This window comes from Achroia grisella, unplaced genomic scaffold (assembly GCF_030625045.1).
Source record: "Achroia grisella isolate CSIRO2021 unplaced genomic scaffold, CSIRO_AGI_Agris_v1 utg474, whole genome shotgun sequence".
NCBI classification, from domain to species: domain Eukaryota; kingdom Metazoa; phylum Arthropoda; class Insecta; order Lepidoptera; family Pyralidae; genus Achroia; species Achroia grisella.
Window position 1 is genome coordinate 3,768,602 of NW_026712878.1, and position 20,101 is coordinate 3,788,702.

General features: G+C 32.9%; 2 protein-coding genes across 2 annotated transcripts in view; one reads left to right on the forward strand and one right to left on the reverse strand.

The window, feature by feature from the left end:
- Positions 1-244: 244 nt before the first annotated feature.
- On the reverse strand, positions 245-3,248 carry LOC131845486 (pyridoxal phosphate homeostasis protein). Its single transcript, XM_059194550.1, has 4 exons — positions 3,022-3,248; positions 2,199-2,556; positions 1,276-1,517; positions 245-615 (listed from the first exon to the last, which is right to left on the reverse strand). The coding sequence occupies exons 1-4, from the start codon at positions 3,112-3,114 to the stop codon at positions 544-546; spliced, it is 765 nt and encodes a 254-aa protein (XP_059050533.1). The 5' UTR covers positions 3,115-3,248; the 3' UTR covers positions 245-543.
- Positions 3,249-3,724: 476 nt separating this feature from the next.
- Positions 3,725-20,101, forward strand: part of LOC131845483 (huntingtin) — a 61,753-nt gene continuing 45,376 nt past the window's right edge. Inside the window, exons 1-8 of the mRNA XM_059194547.1 lie at positions 3,725-3,789; positions 3,857-3,998; positions 4,754-4,875; positions 8,890-9,107; positions 10,068-10,199; positions 11,912-12,045; positions 16,630-16,819; positions 17,949-18,100. Of these exons, the coding sequence (XP_059050530.1) occupies positions 3,725-3,789; positions 3,857-3,998; positions 4,754-4,875; positions 8,890-9,107; positions 10,068-10,199; positions 11,912-12,045; positions 16,630-16,819; positions 17,949-18,100 (1,155 nt within the window). The remainder of the gene's footprint in view (positions 3,790-3,856; positions 3,999-4,753; positions 4,876-8,889; positions 9,108-10,067; positions 10,200-11,911; positions 12,046-16,629; positions 16,820-17,948; positions 18,101-20,101) is intronic.

The following is a 20,101-nucleotide window of genomic DNA, read 5'->3' on the forward strand; positions in this document are numbered from 1 at the left end:
AATGTCATTCTACCAATCTTTGGTTTTAAAAATGACACAGAATTCGAAGTATTTAATATTAGCACGTCATTATATATCAGTATTTAAAATTTTTAAACGTTTCTCAGAAACAAATAACAAATTAATTCATAACAACTTTATTGTCCCCAAAATATTCTACAATATTTTTTTCTATTAGGTATACTTAAACCTACGCTTAAGTATTTATGTAAATCTATTAACCAAATTTGACAGGTTTATGTGAAAGAGTTTTTGAGTTATGAGGGGGTCAAAAGTGGCTCCAAATGGTTCGTGTAATACTACACACGGTGCTGCTCGCCAGTTCTCTTACTTAAACTTGGCTTTGACACGCTCCCGCGTGTCTAGATATAACAGATACTTAATGTATATTATTTATATTATTAAAATAAAGGTATTTACCTCTCGTTTCATCGAAACGTCGAGAGAGGTAAATACGTTTATTTGCCATAAAATTATTTGTGTTAAGACCCGGTTAATAATATAAATAATGTATATTAAACACGACAGTTTAAAAAAAGGTCTTTATGTATTTTTTGGTGGCCTAGCACCAAAAATAACTGAACCAACTCGAACTGTAGTTGCCCCTAATTCAATCTGAAACAAAATTAATAATTATTTAGTTTTATATTATTGGTATTTTCAAGTAATAATATTACTTTCTCTGAATGTAACATATATTTTAGAAGATGTTTTTATTATGTAATAATTATAATAAACTAAAATTGTGTTGACTTTAATTATAAGTTCAGTATTATGTTTGATCATTTGCTGTCCTCAAATGTTAGAAATAAAGACACCCAGGTCTTTATTATCAATATTCCTGTGTTTGATTCCTTGCATGGTATAAACATTTACACTTGTATGAATGATTATTGATAAAATGTTTTCTATGTTTGATATGTATGTATATACAAAAACAAATATATTTAACTATTTTTATCAGTTGCCTAGTACCTATAACACTAACTCAGCTTAGCTTGCGACTAGATGGTGCTGTGTAAATTGTCTGGGGTTATTATTATTAGTTTAAATTTTTTCATGTGACTGAAATAATAAGTGTAAGTCTTATAGATAAGTGAATAAGCAAAACACGAAATTTAGCTTAAATGTCTGCACTCAATATCTATTGTAAAAATATGTTTATTTCTATATATATATAATGACTGTTTGTTGCCAAAATAAAGAAAGAAAAATAACATAATATAATAAAAATAGCGTCTTAAAAAGAAGTGAAATGTAAAGGTTATTACTCACAGCATGTTCAAAGTCACTCGACATACCCATAGACAATTCTACATTGTTTATGTCCAAATTTAGATTTTCACATATCTCCTGTCTACATTTAGCCAGTGTTAGGAAATCTGGATTAGGTCCTTTTGAGACATCATAATCATATTGACCAATTGTCATTAGGCCTCGGAATTGCAAATTAGGGCAGCTATTTAAAACAAATTCAACAAATTTTGTTGTGTCTGTTGGTTGGATCCCATTCTTTGCTGAAAAAGAATAATTAACAATTCTATTATAGATCCCATAAAATAATGTAAAAGCCTAAATCAATGGAATATACTTTGTGCACATAAATGTAAATATATCCTCTTTCTTATGTTAAAATTTAGATTACCAAATGTCAAAAAAATTTTATAAATAATATTATCATAAAGTTACTTGAACAAACATCTGAATCTGTCCAGATATTAAAGCATATTGAGTAAATTAAATTATATCAGTAGCATTAGCTGTGGAATAAAAAAGTTTATTGCATTTCTCCATGCCAAATAGGTACAGAGAAATACAATAAGTTATGGCACTAAAAGTATAACAATGAAACTATCACATTTCCAATATTTAAAAATGATAATAAACTTATTATAATACTAGCTGTTCCGCTGCTGATTTAAAATTTTTATTTCTAAAATAAAAGATTTTTTCTAAAATAAATGTAGCCTAAGTTACTCTACTAATTACATCAGCTACCTGCCAAAAAAAGTCCCGTCAAAATCAGCCCAGCCATTTCAGAGATTAGCCGGAACAAACTGACAGACAGACAAAAATTGTAAAAAATATTATATTGGTGTATGTACCATGTTTATATTCATATGCATGTTGTAAAAAATGGTTATTTCAATATTACAAACAGACACTCCAATTTTATTGATATGTATAATCAAAGCTACCTTCTTCATTGCTTGTATTGATCTGCACCATAACTTTTAATTTCTCTTCATCCTTTCTGTATTTCAGCCATTGTTTGTTTAAATTTTCAGCCAGTTTCTCAGAGTCAACAGTTTGTACCATATGCAGGCCGGGTGAACTCAACAACTTGTTAATTTTATTCGTCTGCAAGTGTCCAATGAAATGCCATCTGATGTCTTTGCATTTCTCCAGTACAGTTGGATCACTTGCTTTCTCCGCAAGTTCATTTACATAGTTCTCACCAAAATCTCGCTGGCCAGCTTCATAAGTTTGTATTATCAATGATGCAGGTTTTATTTTTGATACGGCCACCAATTTTGGAGCAATTTGAGGAAGATCCTGAAATATAGGTTGTATCTGTTTTATATTTTTAGTTGATGTTATTTCAATATATTACTTACGTGAAACATTTGTATTTTTCATATGACATATATTTAAAGTACTTATTAAATATATAATTTAAAAAAAAATGCAATCAAATATTTCATGATGCTTTTTATTAAGAAACCCAAATATAATACTATGTATAAGTAAATAAATAGGAAAATAATATTAACTTCTAGATCTAGACTATAGAGGAAATGAAAATTAATACTAATTGAATTAAGCTAGCATTTTTTTTTTGGAATCAGCACAAATACATTGGAGAGGTCAAGATTTCATCAACATGATGACATTCATTATTTTAACTTCTTAATAATGATAAGCAATAGGAGAGTAAACAAATACTTAGTTATCAAAATACAGATAATGTTATCAGGAGTTAGATACAGACAGTCATTAATTCATAATAGTACAACTTACTTTGCTTCTTCGGCTAACAGCGGCTTCGATTTTTGTTAACACAGTCTTTAAACCAAACATGACGTCGATTTCTTGATCACTTTCCAAAGACATATTTATAATTTATAGTTAACGAAAACACTTAAAATTATACATTTATGTCAAAACAAAATTATGAATTGACATAGAAAAAGTTTTTGACATTCACATCTAAAAAGATTCAAGTCAAGATTCATTCTAAAAATATATGTAAAAACAGTACCAAAGATACAATTTTTTTTAGTTTTGTTTATCCTTCAAAACAAAAGCAAAGGGACCAGTACCCATACAGCCTTCCAAAGATCCAATCATCTGAATGCTGTCATTCGAGCTGTCGACATAATTAAGTGACGTTACGACTGACGTAACTGCTCTCTGTGATTTTTCTAATCTGTGGGTCGTTATGACTGAATGAATGAAATTTAGAAGTAAATAATGAATTCATTGATTTGGTTTCAATATTTCCAAAATATTTCATTACGTTTACAACACAAACAAACAGTACTTTAAGTATTACATATGTGAAACGGCAAAATAAATGCTGGTTTTTTATTTTACGCGTAATAATTCATAATTTTGATCGAATAGTCCTTTTACTTGAAACATATTTTAAAAATACATTATCAAGTTACGGTAATAATGGCAGAATTATCAGCTGTAATCGTCAGCTAATCAAGAAGAGGCCATGAATTTGTTGGAAAAAGCAGAGAAAGCCTTGGAATATTTGAAGACCAACGATGGATCTACAAAGTAATTTTCAGAATCAGTGATTAAATGCGTAAATAACGCACAAACCATAATATTGTGTTTTTTGCAGGAGCCATGAGTTGCAGACGGCGGCTGGTACGTTGGGTCGATGTCTGGGAGCCTTAGGAAGTCGCCCCAATTTTGCAAAGCACTATGCAAACTTATTACACACAGCTATTCCTACATTACTATCTTTGGCTAGTAACGATAATGTAAGTGAATCATGTAAAATTGAAATTATTATTTAAAATCTGATCTGGTCACTATCCATCAAAGAAAATATGGATATTTAATGAAGAAAGAATCTTCACCCTATTGTGTTATGTCTAAAAAAGTCCTATAGATATCCAGTTCCTATTGATGTAATGTGATGGCAATCAAACAGACGGGCACTATTTATTAAAACTTTTGAAATCAACAAATTCAATGTGGGTTCATTAATCTCTGAAAAAGCTTAACAGATTTTGGATCAGTGCAGTGTATTGTGATAAGCTTCACTTAAGTTTTTTTTATTTTACAAACAAGAGTCATAAATCGTTATTGTTCCTACTAGCACAGGTAAGAACTTGTCAGGTTCTGATAGTTTCTATAATATGATGAGATCACTCTGTGAAGCCTATAACACACCAGGAGACTTCTGTGGTTCCAGGAGGAGCTTGGCTAAATGAAATCAAAAATAATTTATTCATGTAGGACAATTTCTGTGAGTCTAGGAGGAGCTTAGTTAAATGAAATGAAATCAGATATAATTTACTCATGTAGGACATTTTGGCCGCTTATGACCTTAAATTTTATTGTATTAATATTTTTTCTCTTACTCTACCATGGCTACTTTAGTAGTCTCGACACTACATGCACAACTGACCAGGCCTAGAGGATAAATGCGGAGAATAGAAGAATAGAGTCCAATTTATATTTTAGATTCTATAAAAGAACATCTTTGTGACAAATGAAATATCATTTTCAGGCGGAAGTACGACTGGTGGGCGATGAGGCCCTCAACAGAGCAGTTGTAGGTGGACTTGCATTCCATTCACATAAAACAAACACTATATTACAAAATTACATAGACATTACCAGAAATGCAAGGTAAATATGTTTCTATAATATTTATTGTATTAATTTATGAGGATATATTTGTCATTGCGAGAGTGTTTTAAGGAATCAAATATCCTCACCGTTGCTTCTCAATACATTTATGAAAATATCATCTATGCCAGAAGAAATATAGACAGTTTCAAAAGAGTTAGTGATTGCACTAATAAAAGCTTACGTAACAATAACAAACTGATTTTACCTAAATGTCGTTTGGCTAAAGTTAGTAATTCGTTTTATGGCAATTGCGTAAGGTTTTACAATAAAATACCAGAGTCTAGAGATAAATCTGCCAGAAAAAAGATTTAAATGTCAAATAAAACAGTTCCTTTGCAAAAAAGCTTACTATAAAATAGAAGAATTCGTTAACGATAATAATGTTTTTATAAAAAAAACTTTAAATCCATAGCACTGACAATATTATCTGATTACATTAATAATGAGTGCGTAGCGACTTCTATGTTGATTATCGCATGCCTCTTACTTGTTATACTGTAATTATTTATATAAAAAAAAAAAACATCTATTAAAAAGAGCAACACACAAGTTTCTTGCTCATTCTTCTTGTGATGAATCTGCATTCCGAATGAGTGGTAGAATCAAAATATGACTATTCAAAAGTGCTTGTAATGAGTTTATTTGAATAAAGATTATTTCTATTTCTATATTTCTATTTCTATTTCATAAAGGTCAGTAATTGATATTTTGATTTTAGATAGATTAATTGTTTATTCACTTTTTAGAAATTAGACTAGTATACTAAATCACTACCACCTAGGCCCTATGCCTAGGTGGTAGTGATTTCGTATACATTGGATGATTGTGAGTTTGATGCACAAAACATGTGCTAGGAAGCACATGTTTTGTGCAATTTGCACATCACCATTGAACCCCAACCTTTTTTTATTTTTATTATCTTCCTATATACCATTAAACTTATGGCTACAATCAGATTTATTACTAGTCACAAGCTAACTATCTGTTAGCGCAGGCGGGTGCACCATTTCATTATCATATACAAAAAAAAAACCAGAGCTTGTGTGATTCTAATACAGAAATATATTTAGATATATGTATTTAGTTGCCATTGAAACGAAAGAAGATGAAGAATACAAGAATATATATTTTTTGCAAAAGCATACATAATATACATAGAAAACCAATACAAACAATCATACTCATGAATACAAATGTTTGTACCATGCGAGGAATTGAACCCATGATATTTGAAGGTAAGGCAGTGTGCTAAACTGCTAGACTACCAAGGAAATCAATTATTTAAGTTTAGGATGAATATATGTAATACAGTGACTGAATAGACTGATGAGTCAATATAGCCTACTTGTATCCTGTGGTTTTACCCATATATAAGTATTTAAGTATGGTTAAGTAACATGTCCAAATACACATGTAGATATGATATACATATTATGTAAACAGGATAATTATTGTTATGTAAGAAATTGCGTGTGTGGCAATCTGAGGCTAGAGGGAAAAAAACCGAAAATGTTTATACACTTAATAAATTTAATTAACTAAATTACAGTTAATACTTACTTGCTTATTTATACAAATACAAATATCTTTATTTGGCTAAATATCTTTATTGTAATATTAATGCGCACAGGCGAGGGCATCATTTATTTATTTATTTATTCTTTTGTATACATGGCGGACTTAATGCCTGATGAATGCCATCAGCTACCAGCAACAGTGGCGTTGATCAGAGATAATAAGGCGGTGCAGTTTAATAATTAATTGAAAGTAAAAAAATATATAACAAATAGATACAGAAAAAGAATACATATATATACATATGCAAATATATAATACTATTATTTAAATTATAATACTAATATACCAATAGAAATAGAAATAATGTTTATTCAAATAAACTTAATATAAGCACTTTTGAATAGACAAGTTTTTTTTATTCTACCGCTTATTCGGAATGCAGATTAATCACAAGAAGAATAAGCAGGAAACTTGTGTGTTGCTCTTTGAAATAAATATTGATTTACTTATATATAATATATAATACAATATAAAATATATAAGTTTATGGATTACATATAAATAAAATATAAATTTAAACTACATATAATAAATATTCATATAATATCATATCTCGAAAGAAGTTTGGCTGAATATTTATACTATCATTCCATTATCATTCGTTAAAAAAAACTCTCGTTGTCTTAATTCGCGGTGTCACGGTGAAATTTGAAACGCTGAATCAGCGACCGGATGGCAAACAGTGTTTCATGGTCTGAACGACCATGAAACACACCAGTGTAATATTACTGCTGACTCTACAATCTTTGGTGGAAACGTTTTGTATACATGGTCAGCAATTATAGACCTAACAAGCAAATAATTAAGGCACATATTTGTTTATGTTGTCCTTTGCTTTGCGTTTATAATTTTTTGTAATATTCTTGTACCTATTTGTATATGAAATGTGTCTCAGTTGATACGAATAAAGATTTTATCTGTCTACTAGCTGTGCTAAATGAAATTTATAGCTTATGTGTTATTCTGATGTATAAGCTATATTACTGTAAAGTTTAATAAAAATCTGTTTAGTAGTTTTTGCGTGAAATAGTAACAAACATCCATCCATCCGTCTATCTATCCATACTAACAAAGTTTCGCGTTTTTAATTTTAGTAAGATCTATCCAACAGTATCATATATAAGCTCTCGATATTTTAAGCTGTTACACATATATTGGTCATAGATCAGCTGGAATATGATATTACTATAACTTATGTTTTAATGTTTGAAAATTGATCGTGTATTCAATGTTAACTGAATACTTTCATGAACTGAATTTTCATTTAATGTTAGACATATACACCTATATAAAAATACATTGTAAATAAACTGGCTTTAAAAAAAAAGTAATTCAATTGAGTTTCTTGCCAGTTCTTCTCAATTGGATCTATATACCGAACTGAAAAAATAAAATTATAATGTAAAAATTTGACGTTCATAAGCGGCTAAAATGTCCTACATGAATAAATGATTTTTGAATTTGAATTTGAAAATTTGACGGGGAACCAGTGGGGGATAGAGGTCAGCTCAGTAAGCCCATTATGGGTAATTCAGGAATTAACCAAGCTTTTCCTGGAAACCTTCAGGAGTGTTCCACCTTATACATAAGATAGAGGCACCCATCTCTATTACTAACAGCCAACCCCCTACCCCAATAATTTATTTTTAGTTTGAAAATTGATCGTAGTTTTTTCAATGTTGACGGTACAGTTTGATGGGGGTCCAGTGGGGGATGAGGTCAGCTCAGTAAGCCCATCATGGCGAATTCAGGAATCAAGCCTCTTCTGGAATCCTTCGGGACTATTCCACCTGATACATACGTACACTTACACATACTTATATTTAACATTGTACCAATTTTCTTTTCTTTAATATAAATAAAATTCGTAGTTATAGTATATAGTAATACGTAGTTATATATCATTTTCTATTTATTTTACTTTTTATTATATAACCTTATCTAGCTATCTAGCGTATATTGAATGCGTCTATATAATTTAGCTCTTAGGCATACATAGTGTTGGATTACAATCCAGTTTTGTACTGAACTACACGCTCCTAGTTATATTATTATATTGACTGTAATCTGTTTTGTATGCTAATAAATAAATAAATAAATACACCTAGATAATAGGGGCAAACCTCTACCCCAATAATTGTTTTTTAAATGATTTTCTTATTGAGACTTTTATTATGTTTTAAAGGCGAGATTATTGAAAAGTCAAGGATTAACTTTTATATTTGATTTTATTGCGCTGAAAACAATAGTAGGTATGTTATCTAAGTAACATGACACACGCCATGAACAATCTGGTGGTAAAATCAAATTATATGTTGTATAAATATATTTACATTTGTAAATATGTATATGCTTAGGCACAAACAAAAATCATCTAACACCTTATTTAAAGTTATTTGTTAATAATGAATTTTAATCTATATTTTGTCACAGATGGATCCGATCAGCATTAACTCGTATATGCCTCGGCGACTCCTGGCTGCGCCCTGGCACGGGCAAGATACGGTCACAAGCTCAAACACTGATCCCCAAGTTGAGTCTTATTGTACGGCAGACAAGCGAGATACAGCTCATTGTGGAGGCGTTAGAGAACAATTTACCTCGTATTTTGACTGCATTGGCTGAATACACGACGGATGAAGAAATATCTGGTATATTTTATATTTATACATATAAATAAGATTGGAGTGTCTGTTTGTAATATTGAAATAACCATTTTTACTACATGCCATATGCATGTAGTAAAAATAGTTATTTACCAAACACAATGGTTATTTACAATATAAATAGGGTACATACACCAAAATAACATTTTTACAATTTTTGCCTGTCTGTCTGTTTGTTCCGGCTAATCACTGAAATGGCTGGATCGATTTTGATGATTTTATTTCAGAAAAAATAAAGTTAATTTCCATGTGGACGAAGTCGCGAGTAAAAAAATCAAGATTTTTTATGTCATTAGAATGGCAGCCCACCTGGTGGTAAGCAGTAACCGTTACTTAAATACATGAACAGATCATCACTTTATCATGATACCCGTAATACCCGTGATACGTCACAAACACAGCTGAATGTATTGATGACCACATTGACAAATCTTATTTCTCACATAGATTATGGATCGGTTGTTAATTACGTATATTATTTTTTAAATATGTTTTTAGTGTACAATAATTTGAGATAGACATTATTTAACCCCTACATATGCGGAGGAACGAGGACCATGTCTTATAGAAAGTGTATAATATGAATGTGGATGGATGTAAAGGGCCCTAAGAATAGATGGATGGATTGTGTGAAAGATGATATGAATAAAAGAAGAGTATGGTCAGATATGACGACCGATAGAGAGCAGTGGAAGAGAATGACATACTGCGCTGACCACAAATAATGGGATAAAGGCAGGGCAATGATGAGGATTTATTTCCATTAAACAAGGGTGATCACCCGGTCCCAACGTGTTTTACTTTCGTTGCGGAGTGACCCACCAGTGGGCATACGTCTTTAACATGTTAAAAAGTAAACCGCTTGGTTGCAGTAATAGATATGGTACAGTTGCACTCACAAACGACTTCCTACAAAGTGTTCTGATTTGATTATTTCTATTACAGATTTAGCGAAGGCACTATTATCCCATGTGGAATCAACAGAGCCTGCTGTACGGCGAGGGGTGTCCTCATGTGTGGCGCATCTCTGCTCGCATAAAGAACTTTTGCTTCCTAACATATTGGGGAAAGTGTTTGGTGAGTAATAAATTATTCACATAAATTTATATACATATTTTTTTTAAATTATTTATTTATTTCGGATGTGCCTACACTTGTAACATTTTTGTCAACACTTGAGACCTTTCCATTAGTTTACGTCTTCACTAACATAGATTTAAGTTAAATGTAAATGAAGCGGAGGTATCATATGTGTCTGGTGAGTGAGAGGTGCTGAGGGTTTTAATGAGGAAAATACAGGGATTGAATAAAATGCGACTAGTATGACAGCGATATATAATAGAAAGTGAACAATAAAGAATATGTCAAAGAATATTATTATAAAATTTAAAAATAGTATAAAAACCTATCAAGGAGTTCGCTACAGTAAAGTCGATGTTACGACTTAGCGTCGAATGTACGCTTTACTCATGTAGCACACTACCAAATAAACTTACGAATGTACAATAAATAGTACAATTATTACACCGGTATACTCACTACCTAGATAATACAATAAACAAATATATTATGTAGCGACACCTCATCACATCATATTATATGTAGGTATATGTTGTTACTAACCAACATATAAAGTATGATAGTAAATTACAATATATATCCTTGTATATCTATTCGTATATGTATGTCCACGTCCAGATGCACTGGTCCGCAGTGCAATGATGTCCAGTACCTCTGGAGCGGACAATGCCACAAATATGCTATAGAAGTTAGGGGGGTGTTGGGGGTGGTGTTTGGGGGTAGTTGGGGAGCGCAAACAGATTCCTATTTGCGCTCCCCAGAATTTTACACATCAGTGCTGCAGTTCTTTTGCGTTGTTGTTGTGGTGTCAATGAAACAATAAGTCACGATGATCCACCTACAATATCTTTCCCATAAACAAATACTTACTAAATGTAACAAACCCTCAAAATACAATGTGACCGAGGGGGATGGGGATTGTTAGTAATGTGAACTAATAACCCCATTGTGTGCAATGTAATGTAATGTTATATCAGGTTGACATCCACGTGGTTCCCCTCGAAATCTTTATAATAAATTCATGGTGAATTTATTACAAAGATTTCCAGGGGAATGGATTGTTAGTAATATGGACTGATGATCTTATTGCTAGCAATGTACCATGTCAGGTTGACCTCCTCACGGTTCCCCCTGGAAACCATCGTGATAAATTCTTAGTGAATTTGTCACGATGGACTAACTGACTTGACCTCGTGCTCATCTTATCATCCTCCACTGGTGCCCTACCAGCGTAAACCGTTAGCGCAGGCGGGTGCACCATTCCATTATCATCCATAAAAAAACACCTATGGTATGATGGACTAAGTGACCTAACCTCATGCTCATCTTATCATTCTCCCCGCCCCGCCCCGCGTAATCCGTAAGCGCTGGCGGGAGCACCATTACATTATCATCCATAAGAAAAATATATGATCTAGATATTTAAACCTGATTCAATACAGTGTAATAAACATGAAAGTTTAATCATAATAATTTGATACACAGACGGCCTCGGTGGTCTAGCGGTTTAGCACACAGCTTTAATTCCGTCGCGGGTTCAATTCCTCGCACGGTGTAAACATTCATGTATATTAAGTATCTATTTACAAAAAAAAACTAGCTATTTATAACAGTTGTCTAGTACCCATAACACAAGCTCTGCTTACCGTGGGACTAGATGGCGCTGTTGTAATTGTCCAGGGTTATTTATTATTATATTCGTTTTGCAGAGAAACTATGGCCCATATCATCAGAGAGTACAGTAATAATGGGTTGGTTTTGTGTCGTCAAAGCCATCTTCCAGATCAACGACATATCGAAATTCAACGAAAATGAACTCTTCACAGTGCAAGATTATTTAGAAGTTAGTATTATTTATTATTTACTTCTTTCTGACATATTTCAGGGACATGGTCTAACTACTCAATAGATTTATATTGTTTTGTTTAATTACGCTACCAATAGCATATGTGAGACTACAAATATTCACTGCGAAAACCTGATCACCGCTACTGGAAGCGTTACGACCTTCTCTATTGATGATCAAATTCCGACCGTTATAGGGTCTGTATTCTATATCTATATTCCGAAAGTGTTTCACCTCTTAACGTGACATTATCTGGCATTGAATAGAGCTCGGTTGTAGCATGGAGGCCAGAATAATATCTAATAGAATAGAATAGAATAGAAAATAATTTATTCAAATAAACTTAATTTAAGCACTTTTGAATAGTCATAACAATTTGTTTTTTATCTACCACTCGTTCGGAAAGCTGTCTCATCACAAGAAGAACGAGCAAGAAACTTGTGTGTTGCTCTTTTAAATAATCCTTGTAAGTTTACATTTACAAGTCGAAACGTGTGAATACAAACTACCAACAAGCACTAATTTTTTGGGTCAAATATAATCTTGCAATAAGATTAAATCAGTCGTAGTGATAAGAGCAGACCAGTCCCTACAAGCAGCACTCGTTCACGAGTATGACGGATGAGCCAGCCATCACTGCGCTCGACCATATTTTAGGGAGCCCATTGACCCGGCCCACCACGCCGCCACAAGTCTGGACATTTTAGTGAGCATGACTACTCAAAACACTAGACCACGTCAAAGCTACTCACAATTGCCATCTGATAGTTATAGTATTCACATTTTACATAAGAATGCATGCGGCAATTAATACAAAAACCGCTACGCTTTCATATTTCTAAAATCAATCAATTAAATCAAGAAAGCAATGAGAAAATAAAATTATAACGTTGTACGCTAATAAACTAATTATTTACTTGATATGTTGTCATCTATGAATTCGTCTATCCTGTAATAGGCTTTCTTACATAAAAATTGTTTAATATAAGATTTGAATTGCCTCTCTGTCAGATTTAATGCAGATTCTGGCAGTTTATTATAAAATCTTATGCAATTACCATAGAATGAATTACTGATTTTGTGCAGACGGCATTTAGGTAAAATAAGCTTATTTATATTGCGTAAGTTTCTACTTGTACAGTCTTTGAGTTTTTTAAAACTCTCTAAGTTCTTCCGTGTATACATAATATTTTCATAAATGTATTGTGAAGTAACTGTGAGGATATTTGAGTCTTTAAAGCACTGACGTAATGACTCTCTTGAACCCATACCATAAATAGAACGTATGGGTCTCTTTTGTAAAACAAATATAGTATTTATATCGGCTGCTTTACCCCACAGCAGTATGCCGTAAGACATTATGCTATGGAAATAACTAAAATATACAAGTTTAGCCGTCGCCACGTCTGTTAATTGCCTAATTCTTCTAATTGCATATGCAGCAGAACTGAGTCTACTGGCCAATTTTGAAATATGGGGCCCCCATTGTAATTTCGAGTCTACTGTTATTCCTAAAAAAACTGTATCATTAACAAAATTTACTATTTCATCATTAAGCAATAGCTGCGTATTTACTTGTTTTACATTAGGCAGCGTGAATTTAATGCATTTAGTTTTGTTGGAGTTCAATAATAGATTATTACATGTGAACCAATTTAGTATAGCAGAGATAGCATAATTTACATCGTCTAATTGATTACATTGGCGACCAATTTTAAACACTAACGAAGTATCATCCGCAAATAACACTATATCTGCAACTTTCTCTACCATGTAGGGAAGGTCATTTATATAAATTAAAAAGAGAAATGGGCCTAATATTGAACCTTGAGGAACGCCCATTTTTATATTAGTTCCCTTGACTTTACACCATCAATATCTACAGTTTGCACCCTATCCTCTAGATATGTTTTCATTAGACTTAGGTCATTATCTCTAATACCATAATATTTGAGCTTGTACAAAAGTGTTTCATGATCTACGCAATCAAACGCCTTCGACAAGTCACAAAAAACGCCGAGAGCATCCTGTGAGTTTTCCCATGATTCGAATATATGTGTAATAAGCGCTACACCTGCATCAGTAGTAGACTTGCCGGCAGTGAAACCATATTGCTGACTGTGAAGCAGTCCGTTATCCCTGAAGTATTTTAACATTTGGTTAAACATAATCTTTTCAAATACTTTACTTAGAACTGGCAAAATAGAAATTGGTCTATAGTTGCCTAGCTCAAATCTATCTCCAGATTTAAAGAGTGGAATTAATTTGCTAAATTTCATTAATTGAGGAAACACGCCATTATCAACACATTTATTGAAAATAGTAGCTAGATAAGGAGCAACAATATCTATGAATGAACTAACTACTTTAACTGACATGTCCCAGAGATCTTCCGTATTTTTTAAATTTAACTGTTTGAATATTTTTATGACATGAAAAGGGCTGACATGTGAAAATTTAAATGTTAAAGAGCAAGGGCTGACATTAGCCTCCAGTAATGTTTTTGCTCGAATTGGAGATGAGTCTAGAGAAGATGTAATATCAATCGGAATATTAGCAAAAAAATCTTGAAAAATATGAACTATATCTTTTGTTGCTGTTATTAACTTATTGTCATAATTTAATGAGAATTGATTGCAGACTTTTTCAGACCGTCCAGTTTCTTTGTTTATAATTCCCCAGATGGTCTTAATTTTGTCAGAGGACTGATTAATTTGTTTATTTATAAAATTAGATTTAGCTGCAATACAAACTTGTTTGAAAATTTTGGAGTAATTTCTCACATAAGTTGTAAATTTGTCATCAAATCTATATATTTTTTGATCATATAAATCAAATAAAATGTTTCTACTTTTAAGTATTCCTACTGTTGCCCATTCTGTAAATTTAGATTTAACACAATATTCTCTTTTCTTGAAAATATTCTGGTATTCTTTTGACAAAAGACTAATTAACTTAGTGTAAAGAATATCAGGATTATTAAGACTGACAGATTGTAACTCTAAGTCTAATTTATATTTAACCGTGCTTTTGTATTTATTAATATTGTAAGCATTTATTTGTCTTTTTGATCTTTTATTATTGGTATTTTTTTTAGTCTGATTACTAAACTTAACAACTTGACCACAGTGATCCGAAGGAAGTTTATTTATTATTAATTTTTCAATATACTCACAGTTACAAAAAACATTGTCAAGACAAGTAGCAGTCGTAGCGGTTACACGAGTGGGTTCCTGAAAGACATTACTCAAATTAAAAGACTGAAATAAACTAATAATTTTTGTACATGTGGGTGTATCACAAAGAATATCAACGTTAAAATCATCACACACTATGATTTTTTTACTGCTATTAAATACTTTTTTTAATATATCCTCCATCACCTCTTCAAATACATTATAATCACTATTAGGAGGCCTATAAACACATATAAGTATATAATTATCTAGTTCTATACATGAGATTTCTGTACAACACTCAATAGAAAGTCTAACAATGTCAGCACGTTCCTTTACTTTAATATTATTTCTTGCAATTATCATAGACCCACCTCTGTTAACTGACTTTCTATAGAAGCAGCTGACAACATTATAATTATTTAAACTGAACATCATATTGCTTTCTTTAAGCCAATGTTCAGTGAAACAGATAATGTCAATATTGTATTTTTCCAAAAATAATTGTATAATTAATTCACTGCCGGGAAAACTTTGTATGTTCTGATGAACAATTACCAATTCTAATTGCTTTCCCTTTGTCTTTGTTAGCAGTTTAAATCTGCAGTCAAATTACTTATATCACTATTTAAACAAAAATTAATAGAATCATTTGTTATGTCACAATTTTTATATTGAAGTTTACCATGTAAACTGTTCATGAAGTCAATATTATAAGCCACTAAAGTGGCTATTTTATTCTTAGAAGATTTAGAAAGATACATTGTATCTTTTGTCAAATAAAAATCACTAATAAAACTATTAGTGTCAAAAAATGTAAAAACGTCACTATGACGACATGTCAATGTATGTAATAAATTATTAAGGTAATGTACCTTATTGTTAATTTTTTTATAATAATGGCTACTTGTATAAGGAAGAGCGCACAATACAATCTTATATACATTCAATTGTAACAAATATTGAATACCTTTAATTATATCCTGTCTATTTAATTTAATACTATTACCAAAAAATAACACAACTGTGGTCATTTTATTCATTTTAGTAGATTTAATTTTGTTAATAATTTGTGCAAATGATTAATTATCGCATGAGTCGCCATCGACAAGGAATTCATCCCCACACGCTGGAACCTAAGTTGTCTCGGACATTGCGGTTTCAGAGGACCTTCCTCTCGCGTACACTTCCATTGTGGAATGAACTACCTGCCGAGGTTTTGTTGAGAGATTACAGCATAGGGTTTTTTAAGAAGGGTATTTTAAGATTACTTAATGGTCGAAAACTCGCACGTAATACCTAGTGTTTCAGACATATATAGGCTATGGTAATTGTTTACAATCAGATAAGCCGTATGCTTGTACGTACGTACCAACGTAGTAAAAACTTAATGTATGTATTCCAGCTATACCAACTGTGTGTACACTACATAGAACAATGTTCGGAACATAACACACAAAACACCGTGATGGAGTGTCTCACTGTGTTGCTGTCCCATGCCACTGGCGACTTCAGGAAGGCATTGCTGGATAAACGTCCACATTTTGTCTGTTTGGATGACAGGCAGACCGACAAACGTCATAAGAGGAATATCAGTAAGTGTCCTAGTTATTTATTTCTTAAAACTATAATACACAGATACATCAATAAAGGTGCACATAACCGACTTAACCTTGAGGTATTTTGTCCCAGTAAAAAAATACTTACCCCCCTAGTTTACTTATAAAATTTATCAAAACCGGTTAACCAGTTTCGGAGAAGTATGGCAACTAACTATAACACGAGAATTTTATTTATTTATTTACATCATACTAAGCGAGCTTTACCGAACATTACACACATATATAGAATTGTAAATAATTTATTCAAGTATTGCTAATAGTCTACTGTTACATATACCTACGAAATTCCAGCAAATTACAAATAAATCTGTCTAGATCTGAAAACATTATTTACAGTCTAACATACATATGTAAAATTTAAAATATCTCTATGGTCACGGCACTGACAACGGCAATTTCCCACGGTATCGCCGATACATCCCTTTCAGCCAGTAGTCCTCCCTTTATGAAGTTGGTAGCATGTTAGTGGGGCATCAAAGTGGCAGCATTCTGGTAAAACCGGGCCACAAATGCCTTGAAACTCGCGTTGTGACTCGACTCCAGCTGCGTCACTCTCAATGTCAGGTCCGTGGTCCGTATGTAGTCGACAATGTCCTCCTTAGTGGCGTAGTGTAGGCGGGACTGGTACATCGCCGTGGTCGGTGTAGCAGCATGCAGCAGGAAGTTGGGCCCAGTGAGTGCCACAGTGGTTCCGTTTGGTCCTCTTTATGTGCCACTTCTGTACTATGACGAAGCCATCATCGCCACGGTCATCATTGTAAGCACACGTAGGAGCCATGTTGGGTGCAATCTTTGGCAAACGCATATAAGAGTTTTTCTGAAACCGGATTACTATAATGATGTTAGCCGCAGCTGGCCTTTACAGCTTCACCGAACGATAGAGGGCGAGTGTAAATGGCATTCCAAACACGCGGAAGGACTTATGGAGCGACTAAAGGTCAACTCCCGCCTGACGGATACGACTTTAGTCTGAGGGCACCGCTAGAGGTTCGAACCTCAACTAAGGTGGTCATAATTTTTTCTTTTGAATTGGACGGGGCATGGATCGGAGGGGGCATATTGGAGTGTAAGTTTAAATTTGATATGAAGTTAAACCTGCCAGGTTCAGCAAGCGTGGTGTCAACACGTTACGTGCCCAGTCCGTCATCAGAGCATCTCAATACTCTGGAGCTCTCGTTCACTGGGGAACTACAGCTTGGTAGCGCTTTACAGCTTAACACGCCGAGCTTGAGCGTCGAAGACTTGAGTATACAGGTAATTGCAGTTTCAAAAAAGTTTGCAGTGGTAAAAGAAATGGACAGTCTGATAGTTTATTATATGACAGCCTAGGTTAGCGGCTTAGCACACCGCCTTACTTTCGATGGTCGCGGGTTCGATTCCTCGCACGGACCAAACATTTGTATCATGAATATGATCATTTGTATCGGTCTGGGTGGTTTCAATATGTTGGTTAGTAATTTACAAAAAAGAAAATGTATCCATGTTTTATATCAGTTGTCCAGTACCCATAACACAAGTTCTGCTCAGTTTGAGACTAAATAACGTTGTTTAAATTATTGTGTTTAACGTGAATTGGAACTTTTTGGGGTTCCATAGACTCTGCCTATCCCAATAGGAGACAAGCGTGATGTATATGTATAGATATGTATGTACATATGTCGTTTGACCGTTATTATTTAGCATCTGGTGAACCGTCGAATTGTCTGTCATTACAATGATATAAAAAAACTATATATATATATATATATATATATATATATATATATATATATATATATAAACACCTCTTTGGGCACTTTGTTGATCACGCCACAACCTAAACACTTGCCGATTCCACCTTTTGCACTGAATAACTTGACTCCTATCGCGTATATCTCAGGCGGGGTGGCAACGTCGCATTCTATTTTGCGATGTGGCCATATATATTCGTCGATAGTACGATATACTCGACACATTTTTTACTAATAATTCGTGCATGACTGGCTCCGAACGGCTAAATTTTTGGTATACACAAAGACTTTTTGGCTCTGAATATATTTCAAAAATCAATTAATTATGTTGATCACTTTATATACTCGTCCTTACTGCGATACTTATTTTCATCCGAATATATATAGATACCGTAACGGTCTATCAATTATGAATTTATTAATTTACTAATGTAGATATTTTATATTCGCAATGCTCTATACATAGTAACTCCACCGTTGCAGGGGGGAGCACCGTACACCGCACCCCGCGCACACAAACAAATTAGATATTTTTTGAATACACAAAGACTTTTTGGCTCCGTATATATATTTCAAAAATCAATTAATTGTGTTGATCACTTTATATACTGGTCCTTACTGCGATACTTATTTTAATCCGAATATATATAGATACCGTAACGGTCTATCAATTATGAATTTATTAATTTACTAATCTAGATATTTTATATTCGCAATGCTCCATACATGCAAGCTCCAGCAACGGTGGAGGCAGGGGGGAGCACCGTACACCGCACCCCGCGCACACAAACAAATTAGAATAAATTAAATTCATAAGATTATTTATGTATTTCGACTGCCTCGGTGGTCACACCGCTTTACATCCGATGGTCGCGGGTTCGATTTCTCGCACGGTGCAAACATATGTACTCATCGGTCATCGATTGATTTCATCGGTCTGGGTGTTTTATATGTATATTATATATGTATTTACAAGATAAAAATATCTATTTATATCAGTTCAGTATCAGTCTGTGTTAATTGTCCAGCGCTATTTATTATATTTTTATAAACGGTTATCTTTTTCCATCGCACCGCTCGCTATCGACAGTGAATTCATAGAAATGTCACTCTAAAAACAAAAATAGTTTTGTATTTCAAATACTAAATGCAAAATAGGTATTTTCAAAATACTTTTTCAAAATAAAGTACCTTTTGAATTTTTGTCCAAACCTCAGATATTTTATTTATTTTACATAGGTATATCAATCATTACATAGTGTAGTATAAAACAAAGTCGATGTCGCATCTAACAGTACATAAATAAAGAAAGAAGACTTTTTGGCTCTGATACCGTAACGGTCTATCAATTATGAATTTATTATACCTAATCTAGATATTTTATATTCGCAATGCTACATACATTGTAATATCCGCCTCCATTCATTGTAACGGTGGAGGGACTAAATAGTTGAATAAAACTGAATAAGCAGTTGCTCCACTCTATAGGTATGCGTCGTCGTCGTATGCTGTTCATTTTTTCACT